This window comes from Diadema antillarum, unplaced genomic scaffold (genome assembly GCF_040938485.1).
Source record: "Diadema antillarum isolate AM-2024a unplaced genomic scaffold, OU_Dant_1.0 seq00000821_RagTag, whole genome shotgun sequence".
Classification (NCBI taxonomy): Eukaryota; Metazoa; Echinodermata; class Echinoidea; order Diadematoida; family Diadematidae; genus Diadema; species Diadema antillarum.
Genome location: NW_027271698.1, coordinates 3,048,014 through 3,073,574, shown reverse-complemented (window position 1 = coordinate 3,073,574; position 25,561 = coordinate 3,048,014). Strand labels below are relative to the sequence as shown.

The 25,561-nt window shown below is 37.8% G+C and overlaps 1 protein-coding gene across 1 annotated transcript; it reads right to left on the bottom strand.

Moving 5' to 3' along the window:
* Positions 1-2,960: 2,960 nt before the first annotated feature.
* On the bottom strand, positions 2,961-10,585 carry LOC139739939 (uncharacterized). The gene is made up of 3 exons (XM_071650539.1): positions 10,528-10,585; positions 5,062-5,132; positions 2,961-4,594 (listed from the first exon to the last, which is right to left on the bottom strand). The coding sequence occupies exons 1-3, from the start codon at positions 10,583-10,585 to the stop codon at positions 3,089-3,091; spliced, it is 1,635 nt and encodes a 544-aa protein (XP_071506640.1). The 3' UTR covers positions 2,961-3,088.
* Between the last annotated feature and the right edge of the window lie 14,976 nt (positions 10,586-25,561).

Genomic DNA, 25,561 nt, shown 5'->3' with positions numbered 1-25,561 from the left:
GGAAACACTAAGAATAGATGTTTATTGTGAGCACGCTACACTGGACCTATAGTTTGAATTTTTCTCTGAAGGAAAAGACTATATCGACGGAAATATAAGTAAAACACATCAGTGAAGTTTCCAGAAAAATCGGATCGACAATTTCCTCAAAAGATATATATTATGTTCAAACCTTCGATGCCATTGTGAATGGAAAAGAAGACTAAAACAATTCGTGATATCGCAATTTGGCAATAACATAAAGGAAATATGAACAGAATTCTATAAAAGTTCATATCTAAGTTTACTTATCAAGAAAATAATACACTCCATTCACTTGTCACTGACATTAGGGTATGGGTAATATTGTTCCCTCTATACCTTCTGAAAGAGGTACACGTAATCCAGAAGCTCTTTCATTATGTTATGTTCTATCATTCTGATATGTTAAATTGTTATGATCTTCACACAACAATAGCTACATGTATATAATGTACTCTTAAATGAATCCCACAAGGATTGAGACCATTCTGAAGCAAATAATTTTCAAACAACAAGAGCTACATAATGTACTCTTAAAGGGGATGGCTAGTAACCGATCAGTGGGAATCAGTGGGAATGCTGCGGGGATGATTGTTCCAATCCTTGTGGGATTAATTTAAGAGTACATTATATATCTACTGTTGCGTGAAAATTATTTGCTTCAGAATGGTCTCATATTCAAGTAATGTGCAGATTAATGCCCCGTCACTGACCAGGCACGCTAACCTGGAATCATTAAACTGCACATTACTTGAATATGAGACCATTCTGAAGCAAATAATTTTTCACACTACAGTAGATATATACAATGTAATGTACTCTTAAATGAATCCCACAAGGATTGGAACAATCATCCCCCAGCATTCCCACTGATTCCCACTGATCAGTTACTAGCCATCCCCTTTAAGGCTTACTTGGTTGCTCGACGCGAAACACATTGACTCTTAGCGTGGGATGATGAATAAAGTATACTGAAATATCATGTCATCTGTACACTGTGTACACACACACAAACACACACACACACACACACACATTATGTATATATATATATATATATATATATATATATATATATATATAATATATATATGAGAAAGGAAGAAGAAATTTGTGAGTAGCTTTGACATCATTATTCCTCTCACTGTTCCTCCTTTTCGGAAAATGTATGTGTGTATATGTTTTCCTATATACATTAAGAATAATAGATTAAAGATGAACCTATTTTTTAAAGAATGTATATATATGTATATATATATATATATATATATATATATATATATATATGTATATATATATATATCCTGCGAAGCATTATATACGCATCAGACAAATATTTACAGGGTGTCAGAAATTAGTTTAAAATGCAATACAGAATTAACAAGTATCCATATTTCAATGATTTGTATATATCCACTCTTTATTAATAAACTCATAAATACATTTTTGCATTATTGTAGAGTACTGTTTTTGGTATGAGATTCATATAATATGTGCGGTTTCTTAATGTATGTTTTCATTATACAATTCACTTTTATCGACAATAAAATGTATCACAATCCTGAAAAGCACTTCAATAAGATTATCATAAGGATTCATTATTGACATAATAACTTCTCCACCACTAAACAATTGTCGTATATACACCCCTTAGTAAGCATGACAAGTGTTTGAATTACTAGAAATCACTGTCTTACTGCTACAAAAATAGCAAAGTTTCTTCGAGGTATAAACTCAAAATTGACCCTGGTTTGACCTGATTTCACATAAAATATCTAAAAGTTTTTGTTGTTTATCAAATTCGAAACATTATCTCTTCCGGAGAGAAGTCACTTTCAAATCTAATACGAAAAAAAAAAAACCACACACACACATGTGTTTGAAAAAATGAAAGTATACATTTATCTTGAAGTGCTCACTTCTAGTAACGAAAAAAAAAATCCTCCTGAATGAATTGCACTATTATCTTTTTAAACTTATCTGATTTAAATTTATGCACCTAAATATAAATCCTATAGACACAAACAAGATTTTACAGGGTGAATCCTTAGTGGTTTTGTCGTAATTTAAAAATTTCCTCTTTTATGCACGACCATGCCAAAACGTATACAGACGTGTGCACAAGAATAATGTATTTTTCTTACTGTTAGGAATAATTAAGGCACTACAGCAGCAGCATTCAGATGAGCACAAAAAAGCAAAGCAAAGCAAAGTAAAAGGAATAAGATTCAATATCCATTACAGTTGTATTTACAACTACATAGGAATCCAAGTACTTTTTGGTACATGTATACGATGTATTCATCACAAGAGACTGAAAGTTGTGTTACTTATCTGGTATCACATAATCGAACACACAACTGCAAATATCCGCGGCATGGATGCAGTGTTTTTAGTTATACAAAGAATTGCGGCGGGTCTAAAATGTTCATGTGCCTTTTCTCCTTTATAGTTGTTTAGTATCTTGTTAGTAATGCAGATGTCTACATTACCTCTCATCACGAGTATTTTATGCCACATCAGAGATATCTTTAGGTCAAGCAAAAGAAAAAACACACACAAAACACACAAATCAAAAATTTTCGACAGCTCTTTGTTTCCTAGTGGTCAACGTGTAATTCCTAAGCGCTTAAACTATATGTCATAATGGGGCAATGCCATTTTTACGTATCACCGAGGTAGATTATCATCAAAAAGAATAAAAGAATAGATTTTCCTGATGTGTGATAGGTCACATTACTTTGCAGTCAAGAAAAGACACGATAGCATATATATTATACACCAGAAAAACTGTCTTGATAGAAGCAACACTAATTTGGTTCTTTTACAGTAGAGAAATCTCCACTCTCCAATCATCTACAAAAGTATGTAAAAACGGCCCGCTGTAAAGGCTTAAGTGGAAAAGTCTCTAAATCTGATTTTTCGACAGGTCATCGCAACAATGGTGCCCTTCAAAAACAGAACAAGTGGAAATGCTTTGAACACGCATAAAAGAGTTCATTGTTTCACATTGGTGTTGGTCGGACACGTGGTCAAAGACACTCACACGTGGGTGATGTAACATAGCTCAAGACTTCTTTTCCGTGTCCGCCAAAAACGCGGCGTTGTCAAATTCTGGCGCCACCTTGGCACCACTGTTGTTGCTTGGAATGTCACTCGTGTAATCGGCAGGTGGAATGATCTGTTTCAACAACATGCAGGTCACTGCTACTCCGACAGTGAAGATGAGGACGAAAATGACCATGAGGGCGATCAGATCCATCTTGACGTCGAGGACCTGAACAAGGACGGCGATGACCACCATTAGAGCGTAGATGAAGACGGCACCGGATACGTACAGGATTTCTTTGACGAGACTAGGAGTCTGGAACGGCTGACTAAGTTTCTCAGCTGAGACTTTCTTTTCGACCCAGAGGAAGAACCACATCACTAACCAGGCGATCAGGACGCAGAGATATTCGGTTGCTGGGATTCGAATCATCTCATTCATGCGGATCCAGTAGCGCCCTTCCTTGTCGTAAAATACCCAGCCATACGCGCCGATCCCGGCGCCAATGTATGCGATGAATGGCAAGAAGTAGGTCCAGCGCGGCAGGAGTTTCCAAACCGGAAGTCCGAAGAGTTGAGTCATGGTGAAAAGCCAGAGGAAGCCAAACATGAACATAGGGTAGAGAGCTGTGCCGTTGAGGGCTGGGCCACCGGTTTGCCAGGCAACCACCGTACCGTGGATGACTACCCAGGCTTCAAGGAGAAGGCGCCAGTAGCGATTCAGGTGGACCTGGGTGTACATGAGACTTCCCTGCAGCATGAACATCCAAGTGTGCGTGAACCCAAGGGCGTGTCCAACAGTGTTCTCCATAGGGTGGTACCAGAAGGTGAAGATTGCAGCCCAGGAGAAGGCATAGCCATGGTATTTGCGAATGAGTTCCTGTGGACCCCATGGAAGCCGGACTTTGTTGCTGATTCGACCGACGTCGTCTTTCGAAGGCCACCCGAACGCCATACCTCGGTTCCTGTACTCAATCATCAGGACAAACATGAGGAGCATGATCACAGAACCCTGGGAGCTCGCCTCCGAGACGTCCTGTGCCAAGGCGTCGTACGTCCAGTGTGTCTGCCCAAGATGAAACACATGGAACACCATGTTGCCGATCAGAGGAATCCAGTTGAAGTACTTCATATTGGTTGAGTACTTTGGGTCTCCAGGAGTCGGGTAAAGATTCTTAGTCCGCTGAGCGTAGTAGATACATCCCCACATGAAGAGCTGGTGTAAAACGTAGCAGATCCAGGTGATACTTCGGGTGAGTGCGGTGACTTCATCGGGTGGTAGCTGCCAGTAGTACCATCTTGCTGTGGCTCCTGACCCGTATCTTCCTGGGACGCCGGGTTCTTCTTCGAAGGGTTCCGGAAGGAACCTTTCTTGCGAGCTCTCGCTGAGATTGTGGTCATATCCGGAGTCTGCATCCCATCCCCGGTAATCTCCGATGAAGATCATGGCAATGAGGACGCAAGTGATGAAGACGACACCGATGACCCATCCCACAACGTCCCATCTGAAGCCGGTATCTGCCGACTGAAACAACAAAGGAATATTGAGAGAAAACAGCTTCCACGGTACTGTTGGAAACATATAAACATACGGGTAAAACCGTTTGTATCTCCTTCCATATTAGCTAAGATTTCAGTCACTGTCAGTAAAGAAATTGTTATTTGCAAGTCGGAAAACGACCTGATTAACCAGTTCATCACAGTCTCTCATGCAGTGTCTTTTGGAATACACGTAGTTTATTAACGCTATTAAATTGTGTAACGGTTACAACTATAATATTCATATTTCTGTTGAATATGATTGTAATATTTTGTTGCCCAATTTGAAGGTGCTCTCAAGAAATCATGGCAGAATTGTCTTCTTTAAAATGTTGTATAGAATTAAAAAAAAATCAGGCTTTCATGAAATCCAAACAGACGTAATATTTAAACACAGATTAAAGGGGAAATTGCGCATATAAATAAGAAGGCAGAAGTATTACTTTCACTCACCTTCATGAGGCTTGATGATGTTGATAAGGAAGCACCAGACACTCCATTGCTCTTTCCCGTGCCGTTGGAATCTGTATGTAGACATAAAAAATAATCACAATAATTATGATTAGTCCTCTTATTCTTTGTACAAATATTATGTGTGATTGTGAATGAAAAAAAAAGAAGTATTCTGAATGGGATAATTCTTGAAGATGTATGTGTGTATGTGTGTATGTGTGTGTGTGTGTGTGTATGTGTGTGTGTGTGTGTGTGTTTGTATGTATGAGAGAGAGAGAGAGAGAGAGAGAAGGAGAGAGATAATTTTCGATTTGCGTGCAAGTATGTAGTAAAATACTAATCACTGTGACTGCGATCTTTCATTACTGACACATGTGCTGCCCGCGAACATAAAAACAACAACACAGACGCACAAAAAAAAAGAAAAGAAAAAAGGATTTATCAACGTGGAGTAGAAAGACATTTCCGAAGTTGATGCTACATTAATTTGCTTTAATCAAAGTATTTGAGGAAAACGGAGAGGAACAAGACAGTGTTCAAACGTTCAGTCTGACAGAATTATACGACATCTTTTAGATACTCACTTGTATTAAACTGATGAAAATTAAAAACATAAGTAAAGGCGAAATTTTCCGCCCACGTCGACTGATAATACACCCAAGACGATTCTAAATCTTCGGGTAATTTATCAACGGATGTCGTCCTCATGATTCTGTTAGACAGATAACACAGGTTACGAGCAGACGATGGATATTCATGACAATCATTTCCTATCTGTCACACAATGAAGAAACAGCTGATATCAAGTTGATCAGAATATGAACAATCTCCATTACTCAGCTTCTAACAGCTTTTCTATAGACCTGTGTCACTTTCGCAGATTTACGAGAAAGGATACACAGACGATTGACAGTAACCGACACACACTTAACCCGCTGTTATAGGCGGAGCGAATTATATCAAGGCACATATTAGTTGTTACATGTTGAAGTCCATCATGTTGATACACGTGATGATTTTTTAATGTCATTTCTTATGCGCTTATGTAAGGAATAAAACAAACAATTTACATCATGACAGGTAGAACATTAACCCGTCGCCCTCGACATGGTTGTTCACCGCATCGGCTCGTCTGCTTCCCGTAAACAAATTGTATACAGCACATCTTGCATAACACTTCACAGTAAAGCAGTACATAAATACGCAGATATTGGACTTTGGAGCTCAATGTTCGTTCGTCATGTACCATTGCTAAATGAAACAGAGCTGCGACTACTTATCTTGCCACGTCCATGATTCAAGCATGACCTTTGACATTGGAAATTACTCAAGGAAAGCAATGGAGCAAACGGTGTACGTTAGCAAAGAGAAATTAAGTCATTCACATTACTTCACTGCGCCTTAATCTGTACGGCATCAGAGCCTTCATTACTAGGCTATAATCAGCGTTCGGCTTTGTAGCTCATGAGACTTCTTTTACTATAATGTACCGCCATATAGCTTTCGTAATGATCTTACAGTCACAACCCCTTATATACAGTTGCTTATCAAAAAGAAACCATCTTCAATCTCCTTGACACAAACAAGACAAATGGATGATTTTATGCCCGGTGTTAGTGATAGCGTATAAGAAGTTAACGCCATTACCTGCGCTAAACCCGAACTTGAAACCATGCTATGGTGTTGGCACGGGCCGGTGTTGAGTGTTGTGAAGGATGGGCGGGGAAGAGCTCCACAATTCTTGTTGGCGGCTTATTATGTGCTTCTTTCTCATTAGTTTCAGAACCGAATTCAAAACTAATTTTCATCAAATCAACGTTGAATTCCTCTTAGAAATGTATGTTCTTTAATCATCTCACAAAAAGCTAAAACCTCAATCCCCATCTCTACCAAAAGTATGTCATCTCTTTATCAATCTTTTAAGTTTGGTATTGGTGTTAGCGGTGCCTTTTCACATTATGGACTTAAAGCGCAATTATTCTTCTCTTTTGTCAACTGCAGCACAATCACGAAGACTCACATGGTGATGTGAAGCGAACACTTGACTTTATATGACTTGTCATAGTGTTGATGATCGAAAATTATGATCGGTATCGCTTGCAATACTAGTAATCTGACCGGCTGTGTTAGAGCTCGAATTAAGGCAGTGGTTTGGGAGATCTGGATCTGGATCTGGATCTGTTACTCTAAAAAGCTCAGGTTGAGCATCACTCAGAACGTGACTATATAATGGAGTGCCGCTTAGTCCAAATGCAAGTGCTTTTGTAGAGCTGTTTTGTGCTTACTATTGATGTAAGTTCTTCAAGCGATTTGTTCCCCCTCTTGCCAGATAACACCAGCACTCGCACAAGCACAGAACTTTCAATCATGCACCCAGATCGAGTGTGTCACCAGGGGATGATGGATAAAGGAAAGAAGTAACGATCATTGTTATTTCTTCTACGGTTCCCCTTTATCTTCCCGAGGCCAATGGAGAAAGTTGTAGGCCTTACCACCATGCAATGAATAGCACTTTGGCTAACAGCTACTAGTAATTCTTACTTTGTAGTGTTGTAACCAAAGAGTATACGGGCTTCTACATACTCTATGGTTGTAACGGCATTATAATGCACCAGCGCACAGAGGAGTCTCGAACAAAAGTGCTTTGAAAAAAAAAAATGTTTATCTTTTTTTTCTGATAAAGATCGATTACATTTTGCATTATCTTCTTCAAAGATCTATTTTGATTTTTAAGGACCTTTCTTAAACTTTGATTCACATATTGACTCAATCAAGGCTTTCTTTGAAACTTTTGATATCATGCCCCGATACGTCATTCCTCCCACCCCCCCCCCCCCGCACTCCACCACATAGTACAAACTTACCTTTACGTGCACACGCGTACACAAATAATGCACACAAGCAGAACAAAGTCAATCATGTCATATCTGAGCACACAATATGATGAGTTCACATTCAATCATGCTTAAAGACGAAACTACTTCCTGGAAGGTTATAGAAGAGTAAAGGCCACTGGTATAATAGAGAGATGAAGTGATAGGCTTGATAGACCGACAAACAATTACATTCCTTCGAACGTTCCTTCACACATGCAGATACGAGCCATTATTTCAAAACAATACTACTGTAGCATTAAAAATGGGAATGCCAGGATATCATTGGCCGGATCCAGGTCATATCGCGCTCCATTTACCTGTATGCACGGCGAATCTGGAGCGTACGACACCACTTTGCATTCCTCGTTTTTCACAGTGACAATATACTAAGAGGTATAGGGCCACACCTCCAGTCTCCCCGGATCTCGTCTAGAAGTCAACCCCGATCTTCAAAACAGACGTCCTCAAAATAGCTTGCCAGCGTAAACAGCTATTTTGCACAATAAATTTATAACCTATCATGCAGTATCGTAGCAGTGAATCATACAATCGAATGCTGGTGACCATTTTCCCCTGATCAGGCGAAAAATGTCCAATGATTAACGCTATTATTATGAACTATGATTATTTTGGTACGTAACAACGTGCTCTAAACGAGACTTTGCCCATTGACTGTTGATAATTATCATAAAACTATCGGGAGTGAGTTGCTCAGTTACGTGTATAATAATGCGTATAGGACTTTGACACCCTCTCTCGGATAACAAAGTCTATTCTCTCTGAAACTTTCAAGGGCGTGAAAAACCTCATAAATCAGCGTAAATTCGTCATTATGTAAACTGCGGTTATAGTTATACACGATTTCGTGCACTTTGAACAGAAATCCATAATGAGGGTGAGCTTGTGAAACGAACTTCCGGATTAAGTTGGCTGTTGGCATAACAATAATTATGAAATGAAAGAAAGAAAGATATCATTTAGAGGGGTGAAGGTTCAGGTGTGAGTTTCTTCAATTTGTCTCCCCCTACAAATTGAATTGAATTAAACACTGGTTCCTTTTTTTCCCGACACGTTTGTTAATTTACAGATCAGTAGTTGCGATCTTAACAAATGTAATTTGTAGAGGGAGACAAATTGAAGAAACTCACACCTGAATAATTATGAACTTAGAATCCAGTTGAACCAGCATGTTTCCCATATGAGATGGCGTAGAAATCACAACACGACAGGTATATACATAGTAAATGCATTATTATGGAGAGAGAACAATATGACGAGTTAAATCAAAAACAAAAAAAAAAACAACAACAGATAAACATCATTTTCGAAGTTTTTTTGTCATCAACAATACAATGATATGGTAGGCCTATGTACTAGAGTTTTTCGTCACTGACGGAAAAATGAGGTGGAATAATGTCATCATTATTGAAACTGAAGAGAGAGCGGTAATGAGGATAGATTTTAGATGATTTATAATAACCATGCCTATAATCTTAGACTTAAGGCAGCGTCCACCCCCCCCCCACCCCGTTTCACGGTCCTTAGAAAAGAGGGCTATTATAGGCCTATATGCATATTAACCCAGTTAGCTTTTTTTTTCAACCTAATCAGCGCGGACACACTTACGCTTGTTTTTGTTTTTTACTTCACATTATTCATTTATTGCACCTATACCTAGCTGTCCTAGAGTTGTTTTTCAGCCATTAAAATACGTTGTTACAAATATATAATATCACATATAGGCGTTTGCACATCAGCCCGATGTTTCGAAATAGCGCGCTATTTTCTGACTTGGGAAATTAAACCGATCACGAAATAGCGCGCTATTTGGTAATGTGAATACAAATTTGCGCGCTAATTGATCGAGAAAATTTCTCGAGTCCAGCTCGGGAAATTTCCGAAATTGCAGGATAATTAATGCGAAACATTGTATTCATCTTTGATATTGCCTTATCTAAATTATGGAATTTTGGTATGGGGAAACACGCATCAATTATTATTGGATAGTATTCTACTGTTACAAAAGAAGGCTCTTCGCATTATTTGTAATACTGTTCCATATTCTCGTACAGATCCTTTGTTTTTTGATAACAAGATTCTGAAAATTAAGGATTTGTTTTTATTACAATTAGGGCAGTTTATGTATACTTATAATAATAATTGCCTCCCGTTTGTATTTAACTCCATGTTTATGCGTAACCGGACATACCATAGATACCCAACTAGACAGTCAAATGAATTTCATTTACCTCTGTTAAGAACCTTGTTAGCTCAACAGACTTTTATTTTTGTAGGTCCAAGACTCTGGAACTCCCTTCCTATGGATATAAAAAATGCATCTTCATTGAATTCTTTTAAAACGAGATTGAAAATGTTTCTTTTAAAGTCTTATAATGTAAGTGAATGTATTTAATTTTGTAATATATTTTGTGAGCACGATATCATCTTCTCTTCTTTCACTGTAAGGCTGCGTTCTCTTGAGGCATCAATTATTTTTACTACATGGTAGTATTCTATACGTGCTCTCGTTCTCTCGTCCTCACAGTTGAATCTCTTCCGCTGGAAAGCTGCTCGACAATTTGTCACTTACGAAAACAGTTGGCTAATTGTCTCTGTGGGCTTTCGCCCTTGGTGTATGCATCAACCATTTTTTGGCTTCTCTCTCTCTTTCTCTCTCTCTCTTCCTCTTTTCCCTGTTTTCTATTCCCTTTTTTCACACTTTTGCTTTCTTTTTTTCCCCTCTATTCCCCACTTCCCCAGTTTCCCGCACTCTTTGTAGTTGTAAGTTTTCACCCCATTTTCCCCCTTTCCCTCAGAGGTATCCACATGTTACAAGCTTAGTCTTTTGAGTGGGTACCTCCACTTTTTTTTTCTCCTCAGGGTGTATATAGAGTGTATGTATCTTTATTGTACTGATCATGTAGACAAGAACATGTTGTCAATCCTGTCTAGTTATATATATTTACAACGATTCGCATGTCAAATTTATGATATTGTTTCTTGTACATTCTGTTGAAGAAAGAAAGTGAAAATAAAGTTTGAATTTGATTTTGAATTTGAACTAGCGCGCTATTTGATAATGTTCGGGCTGATGTGAGAAATGAAATAGCGCGCTAATTTGCGATAGCGAAAAATATCTCGAGCTTGGATTTTTATCGGGCTGATGTGAAAACGCCTATTGAAATTAACTGGAATGCATGACTATCACTATATAGTTTTTCACAGGGGTAACGAAAGTGGAGTAGAAGAAGTCTATCATACATTTCAATCCTAACCCACTCCATTCAATACACATTTACATACCGCTATACATCTTGCTCTTAACGAGAGGAAAAAATCACCCCAGAAATGAAAAGGATTTTAAGAGAGGATGTGTGCAGGTGGAAGTTACGGTTACAGTTCGGTATTCCGAAGGTTCCTTATCCCGAAGGTTCCTTATTCCGAAGCTTCGTTATTCCGATGGTTCGTTATTCCGAAGGAATTCGTTACTCCCGAAGCGAAATCTATAAGTTTCGTTATTCTGGAGGTTGGTTCGTACGCATCTTTTTTTTTTTTTTTGTTAATCAATTTTCGGATTAACGAACCTTCGGAGCAATAAACATTACCCGAAGATTGTCAAGATTTGTCCATATGGGTTTACGAAAGCATGTTATGACCTCCCAAATGTCATCTTGTGGCTTTGAAAACTATATTATCATCAAAACGGAAGAATAAATTATAATATTTTGAGATACCATACGAAATCACACGGCTTATAAACTTAGGTGAGAATGGTTTTCCTGGAATAATCATAAGTAATTACAGTACGTCAGTTTTTTCTTTCGTGCACAGTAAATTTAGCCCATGCATCGCTGCCTGTGTAGCTGTGCTTTTTATCAAATTCCTTGAAGCGTCATTATTCATCGTCAAGTCACAGTGACTGATCAAAATTTCTACGATTTTTTTGTTTCATCTATAAGTTTGTCTGTCCTGAAAAGAGGTCTCGGCATATTATTATCTTAATAGAAACATGAATTATCACAACTACAATCCATGTATAATCATTATTTCTACATTATCAATTATCATCATTTTATAAAATTAACGTCATTAGCGTAATCATTTTGTTACTATTATCATTATCATAATCATATCATCATCATTACCATCATTACAAGCCATTAAGGCCAGTACGTAAAGTAAGATGAGTACGCTTAAAGTAATACGCAATACTTTACATTATCAGTAATTTTTGTGTCAATTCCGTTCAAATTATAGTCACACTGGTCCTTGTAACCCGGTTGTCGAGAACTTCATTAACTACAAAACTGTCATCACAGAGCCTAGACTAATTTTGATATGTCAATTGATTGACAGATTGTACAGGCTCTGTTTTTTTAAAGTTCCCTCCATCCTTACTATCTAGTGCTATTTCAACTCAAAGTGATTTCATGAAGATCAAAATGTTTGTATACTACGTATATAGGTTCATATGTGTTTGTAGGTGCAGGTGTGTATGTATTATACTTCTGTTATAATACTATTGTTTGTAAATTTCCTTCATGACATTGCACCTTCTTGTACAAATCGTCAATAATACTTTGCAATAATTTTGTATCATTTGATTATGGAAATGAATGAAATGAAATGAAATAGATTCGGCACTGTATCGATTATATAAGGTTGTTACAGGTCGTCGTCTCTTCTGCACCACTTAATTTTTCTCTGCATAAAATTATCTCTTTATTGATAAAGTCAAAGGAGACATCGAGGGGGCCCCTATCACATGCAATGTTCTTATCTGATATGAATACTCACATTATCTCATACTTTTGTATTTCATAACTATAGATTTTGCAACCATCATCCTCAGGTACATAAGGACGATCGCTGCACAATCGGTCTTTCTGGTTATCAAGTACACTCAAGAGAATAAAAATTGCGATAAAACTTTTCAAGATCATAATTCAAATATTTAGATTGTATAACAGCTCCCTATTTGAACCCCGTGCAATAACACTTGTGCTCTTAACCGCATGACCCGTGGCTCTATATCAAATAATTACATCTGGAAAAGCAAACAATGAAGTTCAACGTGAGCCAATTCTATTTCAATCCTGTGTGGGATAAAATGTACACTCACACAGATACAAAAACGCATCTTAAAAGGAAGAAATGAAGAGAACGAACTTATAAAAACGATGTCAGTGTATGACGCAACCTATATGGGGAAAATGACTGAGTATCATAAATGAGAAAAAATGACTGAACAAAAGCAATTTATGATGTGCATTGTCCCCCCCCCCCCCCCACACTAAAAGGACCACAGAAAACCATTTCACGAGAAAAATGAATAAGATTTATAGAAAGAAACACAGAGTTGGTAAGATATAGTATGTTTACTTGCAATGTGCATACATAAATTATTTCTGTCTGTTTTGCTTTATTAGAGGGGCCGCGGAACTTTTGCTTCAAGAAATAAATATGGAAAATTTGGGGGAAAAAACGAAAGAAAACCCAGAACTTTGGAGGGCTCCTTGATGGGCGGCCCCCAGCTGTTTTGAACTTCGTGCCCATGCAAGAGCATCTTCCTGACAAGATAATCTCAATTCTTATTTTCAATCTAAAATTTCCACTTGGAAGATAAAAGAGTGAACGCAAAAATGATGGATCCTCGTTGGTTACAGTAACACAGTAACTCTAGGGAGGGAATAAAGACATGTCGACAGCCATTGTCATCAAGATAGATGTCTGCATTCTATAATAGTCTTTCATTCAAACTCGTCACCAGCACACGCATGTCACAACATAGATTCTGTTCATTTGCCTTTGCGTTGGAAGTTTAGGCCCTAATTATGTGTGCTGCAAAGTTTTCTCGTCAGGGAAAAGTAAACTTGTCACATGGATAATAAACTTTGTTATAAGTATAATATGACAAAAATAATGATTTGGTTCCTCTACATCAGGAAAACTTCGTCCGTTCTAAATTTGTGGATACATTATACTTACAATGTTTTCTCATTCTGTTTCTGGCTTTCATGGATATACATCATACAAGACATCGACAAACATTTTGTAAAATGATACACATCTGATTCCTTACAGGTCCTGTTTACCTTGGGGAGCGGTGATTTAAAAAATGTTCAAGATGTCACATTTGTCAGCCATTTCAAAACCGATTTTCATCAAATAAACTTTTGATAACCCTTAGAATCGCATGCTCTTTGACATCTCATATATAAGAGTGGTTTCTGAATATGTCGCAAAACGTTAAAAGCTACATGTAAATCCTCACCTGAACCAGAACTGTACACACCCTTTAAACCCTTACTCATCTTCAGCCATGGACTCGTTTATTTTGCCGTCATTATAATCATCAAATATTAACCAGCCTTAGCAACAGGCATTAGCACGTCAGCTGTCATAAAGCCTTGCCAAATTAGATTCCCATGCAGATAGCACAGCTATGCCAGCGGTCATCCGTACCCTTGCAAAAAATCACGCCGTAGACCAGGGAGGTGGAAGAGAGACCACCTCCCTGCTAGACCAAGGGGAGGATTTAAAAAATGCTTCGAAATGTCACTAAATTGTTTCTAAATGACTGAAATCTCGCATATCAATAGCAGGGAATAGAGTTATCACTCTGGCCATGTAATGGAACTACTATAGCTCCATGCTCTGGGTTAGGCATGATATTGTATAGGCCTACTTGCTCGCCACAAAAAAAAGCGTGCAAGGCCACAATGTCCGACTCAAAGGACGAGGAGTTACGTAATCACTCAATAATTCCCTCAGGATAACAAAGCACACGGATAAGATCTAGTTGATAATGACGCACAAGGTAGCAGGCATGCTTATGATGCTGGGCTCTCATTTAACTGATCTGCAACTAGTATAGTTCTTGGCTATGGGACAAAATAAATCTTTTGACATGATGTTATCCTGCGATGTAACGTCATGTTGATATCACAATACCAAATTGATATATTCATTATCTCGTAATTCTCTGGTTACTTGTCTGTTTATATATTCTGCATTTCACATTACAAAAAAGCCAACACAGAGCAATACACGAATCATACATAAATAAAAAAAAAGATAACAAAATGGATGCATTGCCCATTTCAGCTAGATTCGCGATTATAATGGGTTCGTTTTTCCATTTGGATCTATTGCAGTCACATCATCATTTTGACGCAACCTTGTCGAGCACGATGTATGCAGCAACATAAAGCTCCCATCAATGTTTCGAAATTAGTTTTTGTGCTAACATAAGCAGCTTCAGTCTTATCAGCTTACTCAAACAGAGGCCCTGAAGATAATTGTGTATAGTTATCATGATAATTATACTTCATAATGAGAGCAGGATCATGATTGTAGGATTCTTGTTTTTCATTGAGATGAAAACTAAAAAAAAAAAAAAAAAAAAACACGACCAAGCTAATGAAGATCGGAAAGTGGGGGAACTCGATTCAGTCTATGCATGTTCTAGTTGACTTGCATGAAAAGAATAAAGTAAAACCGATAGAATACATAAATGTACTGCTTTGAAATGTCGTCAGAACAATAATTATTATGTCCATAACTACGCCACTAAAATCATTCCGCATGAATAAGGGAATCCTTCCACCTTCCGGGGAATGATAACCTGTTTCGTTACTCATCATATTTCCACAATGATTTGATCCAAATCACATGATGTCTTGTTGTAAGAGAAATAGAAAGATTGGTAAAAAAAAAAGGCAGCGAGACGTGTAATTCCCATCATAAAGATATGACAGAGATCACTGCTTAACTAAACAGGTGGAACTTTCAAAATGATATTCCGAAACAGCCTATATGTGACTTTTCTTCTGGACTGAGTTTACCATAGTTGCTTGCTAACTTGCTAGTTGCTGTAAGTCAAGTTGGTAATGGATTGAAATACCTTTGATTTCGACTGGCGTTGACTTCTTGTGGCCATTTTGTCCGGCGATGTGTTTTTCCTCATCGACCGTCGAATCGACCACGCTTACAAGCTCCACAGAATTCTTCTCTTTCGATGTCATTTTCGATCATCTGCTGTCATCTGCAATGAATATCCAAAAAGAATAGTTCCCCTCTATCACAAACTCACGACCAGGTAAACGGTTAACAATATAAAATGGCAGTTTTTTTTTTTTTTTTGGTGGAAACAGATAGGCCTACAGCAGGTCCACGTAGATCTGGTCCAATCGCGATGATGACGTTGTGGCGCATATTATGGCGCTGCTCGCAAAATCTACAACATAATACACTGTACAGTGTATATAATCTATAGATGAAGAACAATTTCAATACTGCGAAAAGTGCAGTTGTTCAAGCGGTGACATGGTATTGTTGAAAACAGGCACCAAGAAAACTCACATGAATGAATGAATTGTGATCGTCAGTTGACTGGTAATGAATAGCACGCATCGCCTCGTGTGAGGACACACGAACATTCAACGTGAATGTACGCAGAACGCATTGATATAGGCGGATGGGAAAAGCTCCTATATACCTCAATGTTCAATTACTATATCTGTATGGATAATAGATAGATAGATAGATAGATAGATAGATAGATAGATAGATAGATAGATAGATAGATAGATAGATAGATGGATTGATAGATGTTGTATAGATGGATGGATAGACAGATATAGGTATAGATGCATATGATATACATACATAGAAACATGTGAGATAGGCGAATATTGCAGATACAATGTAGATATATATAGACAGAGAAGTAAGACATGATCAGTGCATTATCATAATGAATTCAATCAACGTAATGGAATAGCATACCGCTATACTATATACCCTCACTGAATCCAAGTGACGCCTGCCATATAATAATCTTACAATAGATTGTCCTCGATCATCCACCTCCGTCACGATAATAATACAACAGATATATACTCTTTTTGAATTCAGTAGTCTGTATATCATACTCACGAAATACTCTGTCGAATCGCAAAGGATGTCTCTTGCACTCTTTTCCTCGATCTTCGGCACGACCAAATCTTGATTTCAGTAATGTGCAACTGGAAGATCTCCCCCACTCGCTACAAAGGAGATTCAAAGACCGAGAAAATACGTTCTATGAGAATGAGGATACCTCCTTGGAATCTCTTGCGCTTATGCTGTCGGGAGTGGGTGTAGAGGGGAATTAATAAATCATATCTCAACTGTGGGGTCATTCAAGGGGGGGGGGAGGTTGAGAACGCTATCAGTCTCCTTCAGACGCTGTAGAAATTGTACGGGACTGTCAGAACGGCGTACTATCACGCAGGAAAAAAAGAATGCGCCAAATCCTTCCTAGGTCCCATGCGCGAAAGATGTGTTTACGTCACAAATGTATTAAATGATAAGAGCTACACAGTTTGATAATGGTCTTGCAGCAGTATTGAGAACTACAATATAATTTTGAAAAAAAAAGTACTTGCAAGTCCAAGCGAATACACTGCGCAGCGTCGTCTACACATGGAGCTGTACACAATAGATTGGTCAGTGCATTGGTCTGTGACAGGATGAGTGTTGCTATTCATTAACCGGACTAACAATAACACACGTGGGGTGTCCACGTGCAGAATGGACTGTCCACGGTTGAATGGCATCCTGGTTTGTGAATGGGCGGGGCCTAGAGAGGGGGCGAAAAAAAAGGTTCGGTGTAATAATGTCACAGGTAAAAAAGTCAGAGGTGAAAATGTCAGAGGTGAAAATGTAAGAGGTAGTAATGTTAGAGGTAAAAATGTCAGAGGTAAAAATGACATTATTACCTCTGACATTGTTACCTCTGACATTTTTACCTCTGACATTTTACCTGGCACTGGAAAAAAGCTCCCCCTCCCCCATCCCCACCCCCCCCCCCCCCCGAAAGAGAGAGAAGGAAAAACACGCATATTATACACACCAAAAAAAAAAAAAAAATACCACAGCAGCTTGAAGGTCAAGTTCGTCATTCTCCTTTTCTGTAGAAAATTTCAGATTTCTTTGGTATTTGCAAAAACTAGACCTATTATATAGGACTTTAACTAATATTGACAAACCACTCGGGGAGTACATGACATAGGAATTGGATATCCAAGATATGCAATGACCACAAAGAGCGAGGACTCATTCTTTTCATGGTTTTATGTTTATAAGTGTGTATGGTGGTGTAGTTGTACTTATATTAAGCGGAAGTAGTTGGACTTGTTCAAAGCCAAGCATTAGGTATATTGCTGACTAATTTTCATCGACGTGAAATGTTGCACCTCCTCATTTTCCATCATGTAACGGTTATTATTGTCACTTCTGGGAATATGAAAACTTTGAAGCTGTAGCCTCTTTAATATTCCCATTTTAATGTCTTAATCAAGATGAGATTAGACCTCCCTGTTCTAATAAAACTATTTTCAATAAAGTTGAATCGATTTTAAAGGGGGCTGGAACCCTTAAAGGGATGGTACAGTATTGGTGGAGATGAGAATTCTAGGCTTTTGATATTTTGCGAGGTACCAAGGAAACACTTATGAAATAGTACAGAGCATACCATTTTAAGAGGAATTCAAAGTTTATTTGATGCAAATCGGGTTTGGAATGACTGAATCATCCAAAAACAAAGTAAAACAAAGTGATCGTAACAAAAGGTGGGTCCTACACCTTATTAGAATCGCTCTGTTTGGGATATCTCAGCCATATCAAAACCAATTTTCATCAAATAAACGTTGAATTCCTCATGGAATTATATGCTCTTTCATATTTCATAATAGGTTTCTCATTGTCTCTCCCAAAAATGTTGGAAACCTGAAATTAGGTCTCAACCAAAACTATACGATCCCTTTAATATAATGGTCCCTTTAATGTAATGTGGATTATACGTGTTATAGAACATAATCCAGTGGCGGATCTAGCGAGGGAGCGCGCCCCCTTTATATATTTTTTTTTTCGTTAAAACAAAAGAAATTAAAAAAAAGTGAAATAAAACCCGTAAGTTGCACCAGAAATATTTTTTTTCGCTCCCTCCCCCCCCCCCCCCCCTTTGAGGAATTCCTGGATTTGATCCTGCATTAATGAAGCTTCAGGAATATCAGATATTTCAAAGTTATGATTTTTTTTAAAATTTCGTCAGGATAAGAATGACCTCAACAATTCGTAACGTCACAATGGAACGATATAAACAAATTGGACACAAATAATTCAATACCTTGTCATTCTTCCAGCATAATGAAAGTGCACTTGGTTTACCTCTTTCAGAAGGCAAGGAGAACAATTTTACCCTGAACATATCACTAACAAGACTGTGTGGGAGGAATGTGCAATGCCTGTTTTTTCCAAAGAAAGAAAGAAAAAAAAAGACAGAGAAATCATATGGAATGATCAATTCATTTCCCTTTAACTTTATCGATAGGTAAACATTACTTTAGATTGGATTTATCGACTGATCTTGAATATTACCTCCTTACCTCGGATCCTCTCAGAGGTTGATGGTTAACACAACGGGGTAGCCAGGATTTGATCTTGGGGGGGGGGGGGGAATGGTGTGGGAGGGGTTGCTTTTTTTTGGCACTTTTTGCACTTTGATGTTGCAAATGGTGCAATTTGATGCATGTTTTTGCTTGTTTTGGCGTGTTTCATCGACTTGAAACTACTTTTTCCTCAGATGCCATCTTGGGAGTGTAAAGGTGGGTCAAAGGTCATATGTATTCGTTGCTGTATCTTCGTTATTCAGTGTATACAGAATTTGGTACCAAAGATGGCAGATATGACTCCCTTTTCTAAATGAGAATCCAAACATCACACGGCCAATGTCTCTAAACGCAGATGAAACTTGTATGGTCATGCCTATTGCGATCAGGACTCGAATCATTGATTAAAAAAATCGGATCACCTTAATTTGTCAGTGATGACAAATTACAATCTCTAGTTGCACTTTGATGTTGCAAATGGTGCAATTTGATGCATGTTTTTGCTTGTTTTGGCGTGTTTCATCGACTTGAAACAGTCCCTCTTAATTTTCATGTCGATTATTATTGAACATTGTCGCTATAAAATGGTATTATTTAAATAAACGTCTTGTATGAATTCTTACACTAAATATCATGAACGCTGTCTGTTCAGCAATCAAACAGAAAAAGCATGCACACGAGGGTGTAGATAGGGGCATTTCCCCTCCCACATCGCACGAAGGTGATTTTGCATTTTCAGACCTTAAATTCAGCGATCTGGTGAAAACTTTTGGTGAAATATATTCTTTTTCATCGAAGTGTTAAAATCACGGAATGTAGCTCTTATTCCGAATGTGCATCATCTGTGTGTATGTACAAAGTCTATGTGAGGAAGAGCATAGAGGAAGGGGATTCCCCCTCCCGTTTGGCGGAGTTTTGCGTTGTTTATAAGAATTGAAATAAAGCGATCTGGAGTACACTTTTTGTGGAAAATTCGGAAATTGTCATTCCCAAAAATATATTAAGTCTAAAGTGGGTAACAAGCAATGGAAGGGTGGCAAGATACCTCTCCCATATTCAAGGGAGCCTTTTTTTTTTTCAGTTTTAAGCTTTTTGAACTGAAATTCAACAATCTGGCGCAAACTTTTGTTGGAATATCTGGAAATTTTTCAATCAGAAGAGAAGTGTAGCAAGTCTGTGGAAGGAGATTCTGTATAATTTTCTGATTGCAGTTAAACGTTTTGGTGCACACATTTTGTGTCATTTGGAAAACTGTTTATGTTCACAGCGTAGACATAGTCTACTTCTATGCTGGGGGGGGGGGGGGGGGAGGGAGGGGCGGGTGAGCAGGGAGAAGGCGTGTATGGGCGAGTGTTGTCTCCACCCTTCCCGTACGATGGAGCTTTTGAAATTGAGATATCTTGTATACGCATATTTGATGGAATATTTGGGAAATCATTTAAAAAAAAAACTGATGGGGGGGGGGACTGAGGGAGGAAAGGGTCAATTAAAAGGGGACATTCCCCTTTTACATGAGGAAACTTTGAGTTTTCGGAATGTAATAAGTCTTGTGCACTCAGAATAAATTATTATTCATAATTTTTTGTAAATCTAAAAAGTGTACTAAGGCTAGGGAAAGAGGCACAGAAGGGGAGGGTTTGGGAGGGGAATACCCCCTCCCAAGCACGAGAGATTTTGCATATTTTGAATTGAAATTCAGCGATCTGGTGCACACTTCGAGTGAAATATTAAAAAAAAAATATGATCATATTGATGAAAGGTTGAAAAGGAGACCCGCTTCATGTGCATGCATACAGTATTCTGTACTCGCATTTTTTTTCCGCCTCGCAAATCCCCGGTCCAAATCTTAGGGGGGGGGGGGGCACCGCCCCCATCGCCCCCCACACCCCCCCCCCCCACCCCCGGCTACGCCAGTGGGCTAACATAGTGCTACGAAGTCAGTCGCTTTGTTAGTTCACGACTCCACATATTATTTCTATTATGAGAAGACTCACAGTCATCGGAGTGTAAAGATCGCGTGAGACATTAATGGAGTGGCTGAATATGATACAAGGAGATTATTACGTGAAATCATCCGACCTTATCGTTATCAGCATACAGTTGTCGTATAATATCTGTTATTTTGAGATGTATTCGGTATGTCTTCCATGTACAAAACAAATAATGACTATTGTATCATTCACGTGAAGTGCAATCAATAGCTGTCTAGAGTATCATGCACATACAGTTGCGCAAGGTCGTTTTAGTGTCTGAGGTTCCCACGGGTGATATAGAGAGAATGCTATAACATTGAGTGTGCAACCGGTTATCAAACATTGCATGTTCGCAATAACCAATGTAAAGAATGTACCATGGACCTTAAATTGTTATACGTACTGATTCAGTCAGAGGGGTAGACATTTAAAGGTATAATTTACCATTTGCAGATGAAACAAAAACTCAGCATTAGTGCTTTAAAAAATAGTTCTTAAATGTGAGTTAGGGATAGAAACAAGCACTGTAAAAATTTGAATCTGTATAACCAATGTTAAGTATTGTTAATTAGACAAAATGCGAACAATAGTTATAATAAAAATGTTTCCAGACTAAACCGTCTTCAGATATGGTTTATTGAAAAAAATACTGATATCTCCTTATATTTTAGATTTTATTGTGAACATTTTATATTCCAGGATGTTTTGTGATACAACAGACCTATACACATATGGATGCGTTATATGTAATATCATGATTTTTTTAAATCACTGCTCCCAAAGGTTAACAGGACCTTTTATTGTTGCAAAGCTTCTTTGCTGAAATTATGTCGTAATCATCTGTTCATAATCATAGAAACTTGAATTAGGTCTGTGTTCATAGCAGGAAAATCATGATCTTATGGGTTCCTCAATGATCTCTCCTGGGTCCGCTTTTATTGATTCTTTGCTTGATCTACCTCAAAAGTTTGTCAAACGTCATGCCCCCCTTTTATGATTGCAGAAATTCCAACATTTTCCTTGTCACAAAAGCCCTTTATAGCTCTAATAGGGATTCAAGCTAACAAAATGTCTCTATAGGCCTAATTGCATAAGCAAAGCATTTTTTTTTTCATTTGTTGTTAATACCTTCGTCATATTTATGTATCATCTACCAACAACTTGCCAGACATTATCTGCGAATATGTTCAAATAAAAAACCATGCAACCCATACTTATCAGACTCCACGAGACAAAAATATGAATTTCACCTTCCACGTGTAATACTCAGTACTTGCGCTAGTCTTTTTAAAAGACTATAGAATTATCCCAGAAAATTGCATTTACCGGACCCACTCATTTTGGAATTATCTTTCTGAAGATATTTTATCAAAAGTTCTTTATCTCTGTGTTAGTTTACTTTTGAAACAAAATTATATTACGTTGCCTGATAGAATGCATTATGTTATCTTATCATTATCCTCTACCTTACGTGTGATAATAATGTTTAGACCTATTATGGAGTGTACGTTTGCTTTACTTCTTGTCTCAAAGGCAAAGAAAAATATTTTTGCTTTCGCTTTCGTAGTCTCTTTGCGCCCGTTTTCTTAAGTCCGTGACGAACCTGACGTTAGGTAAATATGCTCGTATACTTCTTTACCCTGTTATCCTTCTCGTTAATTCTTCTTTCGACGATTTCCTTTCACCCTTTTTTCTTTGCTATTACAGCTCATACATGTGTCCTTCAGTACTTTTTTGTGCCTCATCGCCATTTATGATAATGATAATGAAAAACATTTATATAGTGCCATTTATCTGCAGCACATTCGAAGGTGCCCGGCCTTGTATAATAAGGACAAAATACTTCACCCTTTACCGCTGGAAAAAGCTACGCAGGGTCTACATACAGTACATATCCCTACATCTTATTAGTCAATAGAGGGCGTACTAATAACATAGAAGTCGAGAAACCGCTTGAGAACAGTACCCTTTGGCTCTGTGTGAGGCCCACCGCCAGCATCTAGGGCTCTGTATGTGCAAGCCAAACTTCATCAGTGTGGCGAGTGGATTCAGCTACAAATTGTACTTTTGAGAAGTTGTTCACTTCATATTGCAACAACATGAAAAAACTCCTTACCTCGGCCAAAGATGTTTTATTTCTACAGCGGTCGTTTATCTGATATTTCTGTTCTGATACCAATGTTCCTCGAAAACTTGAGTATGTGACTTCATTGGCTATTTATTTTTATTTTTTAAAAATTTCTTTCTCTTTTTAAAGTTTGACCTAATAATGTATCATTACTTTTCACTTATCACTCCCTTGAAGGCGTTTGTCACGGACCAAGGAATGTTTAATTGTGTTTTATTCAAAAATCTGCGTATTCATTAATTCGTAATTGTGTTTTATTAAAAAAAAGATCTGCGTATTCATTTCGTAATTGTGTTTTATTAAAAAATCTGCGTATTCATTTCTGTCATTTTTTTTTTTTGGGGGGGGGGGGGAGGGGAAGGGGCAGGGGGTGTCAGTGCCCAAGGTTGGTGAAAGTGTAGGTCTCTTAAGGCACACACACACACACACACACACACACATAACAGACAGACACACACACAAAAAAAAATCAATGAAATGCTAGGATGATTGAATCTTTGGAAAGTGATGAGTTTTCGCGTCTCTCTCTGTGTGTGTAAAGGTGTTTTTTTTTCCGTCGACAGTCTTTTTTTTAATTCTAAACTAAAATTACTGTATATCAGTCAACAAACTACAATATTCAATTCATTTTTTCTCTCTCTCCCTCCCTCTCTCTCTCTCTCAAAAGTGCATGGGGCAGGGGGTGCCTGATTTTGGGGGGGGGGGGGCGTGCTGCAGTTCCCCACCCAATTCTGAGACCCCTTAGCCTAACTTAAAAGAGCACTTCAAGTGGTACAACATCATGTCCTCACTCAAGTCACGCAAATCAAACATAAAACAATTATTATGAAAACAAAGTCGAAGTCAAATAAATGACAAATTAAAATCATTTTTTAAAATAAATGTCAATGATTTGAATGCTTGGCAAAAGCTCAGTAATGGAACTTCATAACAAAGAGGTCGCATATAACAAAACCGTCTTAAAACCAAGGTGGTTTTCAGGCCCCATCCCGATAGAGCATAAGCCCTATATAAGTAATACTTTTCCCTATCATTTTAAGTGTACTTGATCTGATAACTGTACGTAAGTAATTCTATAGGCATTTTGTGTGTTGACCGCTAATTGCCGTGTTTTTTCTCCATTTTCTGATCAAAATAAGATACCGTGCCTTATATATATTGATTCCAATAAGCATAAAATATCATAAAGACCCTATCAATTATAATGAGGATGATGAATAAATGGCTATGTATATTATGTAATTACTATCATTCTTATTATTTTCATCATTATTAATAAAGGGTTAACAATGTACTGATAATCATTTTTTTTTTACTAATATCATTATCTGATTCTACACCTTTTTCCTTCTCAAATTCAAATTCCATCTGGAGAGAAAACTACTAGTATATCGCTCGTACACCTTTAATACATCGTGTACCTCTTCTTTACATTTATAACTCGATCAAAATATTGTATCTTCCTTAATTGCAGAGCTAAATCATCAAAACTTTAAAACAATCATGGTATAGATCGAACCACCGGGCATGAGGGGACCTTGTCTGCATGGCGCCATGAACAAGATTAGGTCTTATATACCTTGATAATCAAAAAGGTTCTTGTCCATACGTGAGTAGCCATAGTGGTGGAGGCGAGGACTGAGATTTTAACTTTGAGAAACCAAGAAACCACTTATGAAATGGTACACGGCAAACCATTCCATATAAGACAAATTCAAAGTGTTTTGATGAAAATCGGTTTGGGAATGGCTGAAGCATCCAAAAACACAAGTAAAATAAAGCGATCGTATAAAGGTGGGTCTCATCTTTTACAAGGATTACTCTGTTTTGGGTATCTCAACCATTTCAAAACCAATTTTCATCAAATGATCGTTGAATTCCCTTTGGAACTACCGTGATATCTTTCATGTCTCATAAGAGGTTCAATCAATCAATCAATCAATCAATCAATCAATCAATCAATCAATCAATCAATCAATCAATCAATCAATCAATCGATCAATCATAGTTTATTTCCAATCAACAAAAAGTCAAAAACATAGTACAGGGCTCACACGGGTAAATAATTCCCCATAGAGACGTGTGTTA

What these genes read in the sequence shown, in the direction of transcription:
- LOC139739939 (XM_071650539.1), bottom strand. Translation starts at nt 10,585, where the DNA reads ATGGTTGATGCATACACCAAGGGCGAAAGCCCACAGAGACAATTAGCC. An exon ending in ACAATTAGCCAACTGTTTTC is followed by an intron (nt 5,133 to 10,527) that starts GTAAGTGACAAA and finishes GTCTACATACAG; the next exon opens with ATTCCAACGGCACGGGAAAG. An exon ending in CATCATCAAGCCTCATGAAG is followed by an intron (nt 4,595 to 5,061) that starts GTGAGTGAAAGT and finishes TTGTTGTTTCAG; the next exon opens with TCGGCAGATACCGGCTTCAG.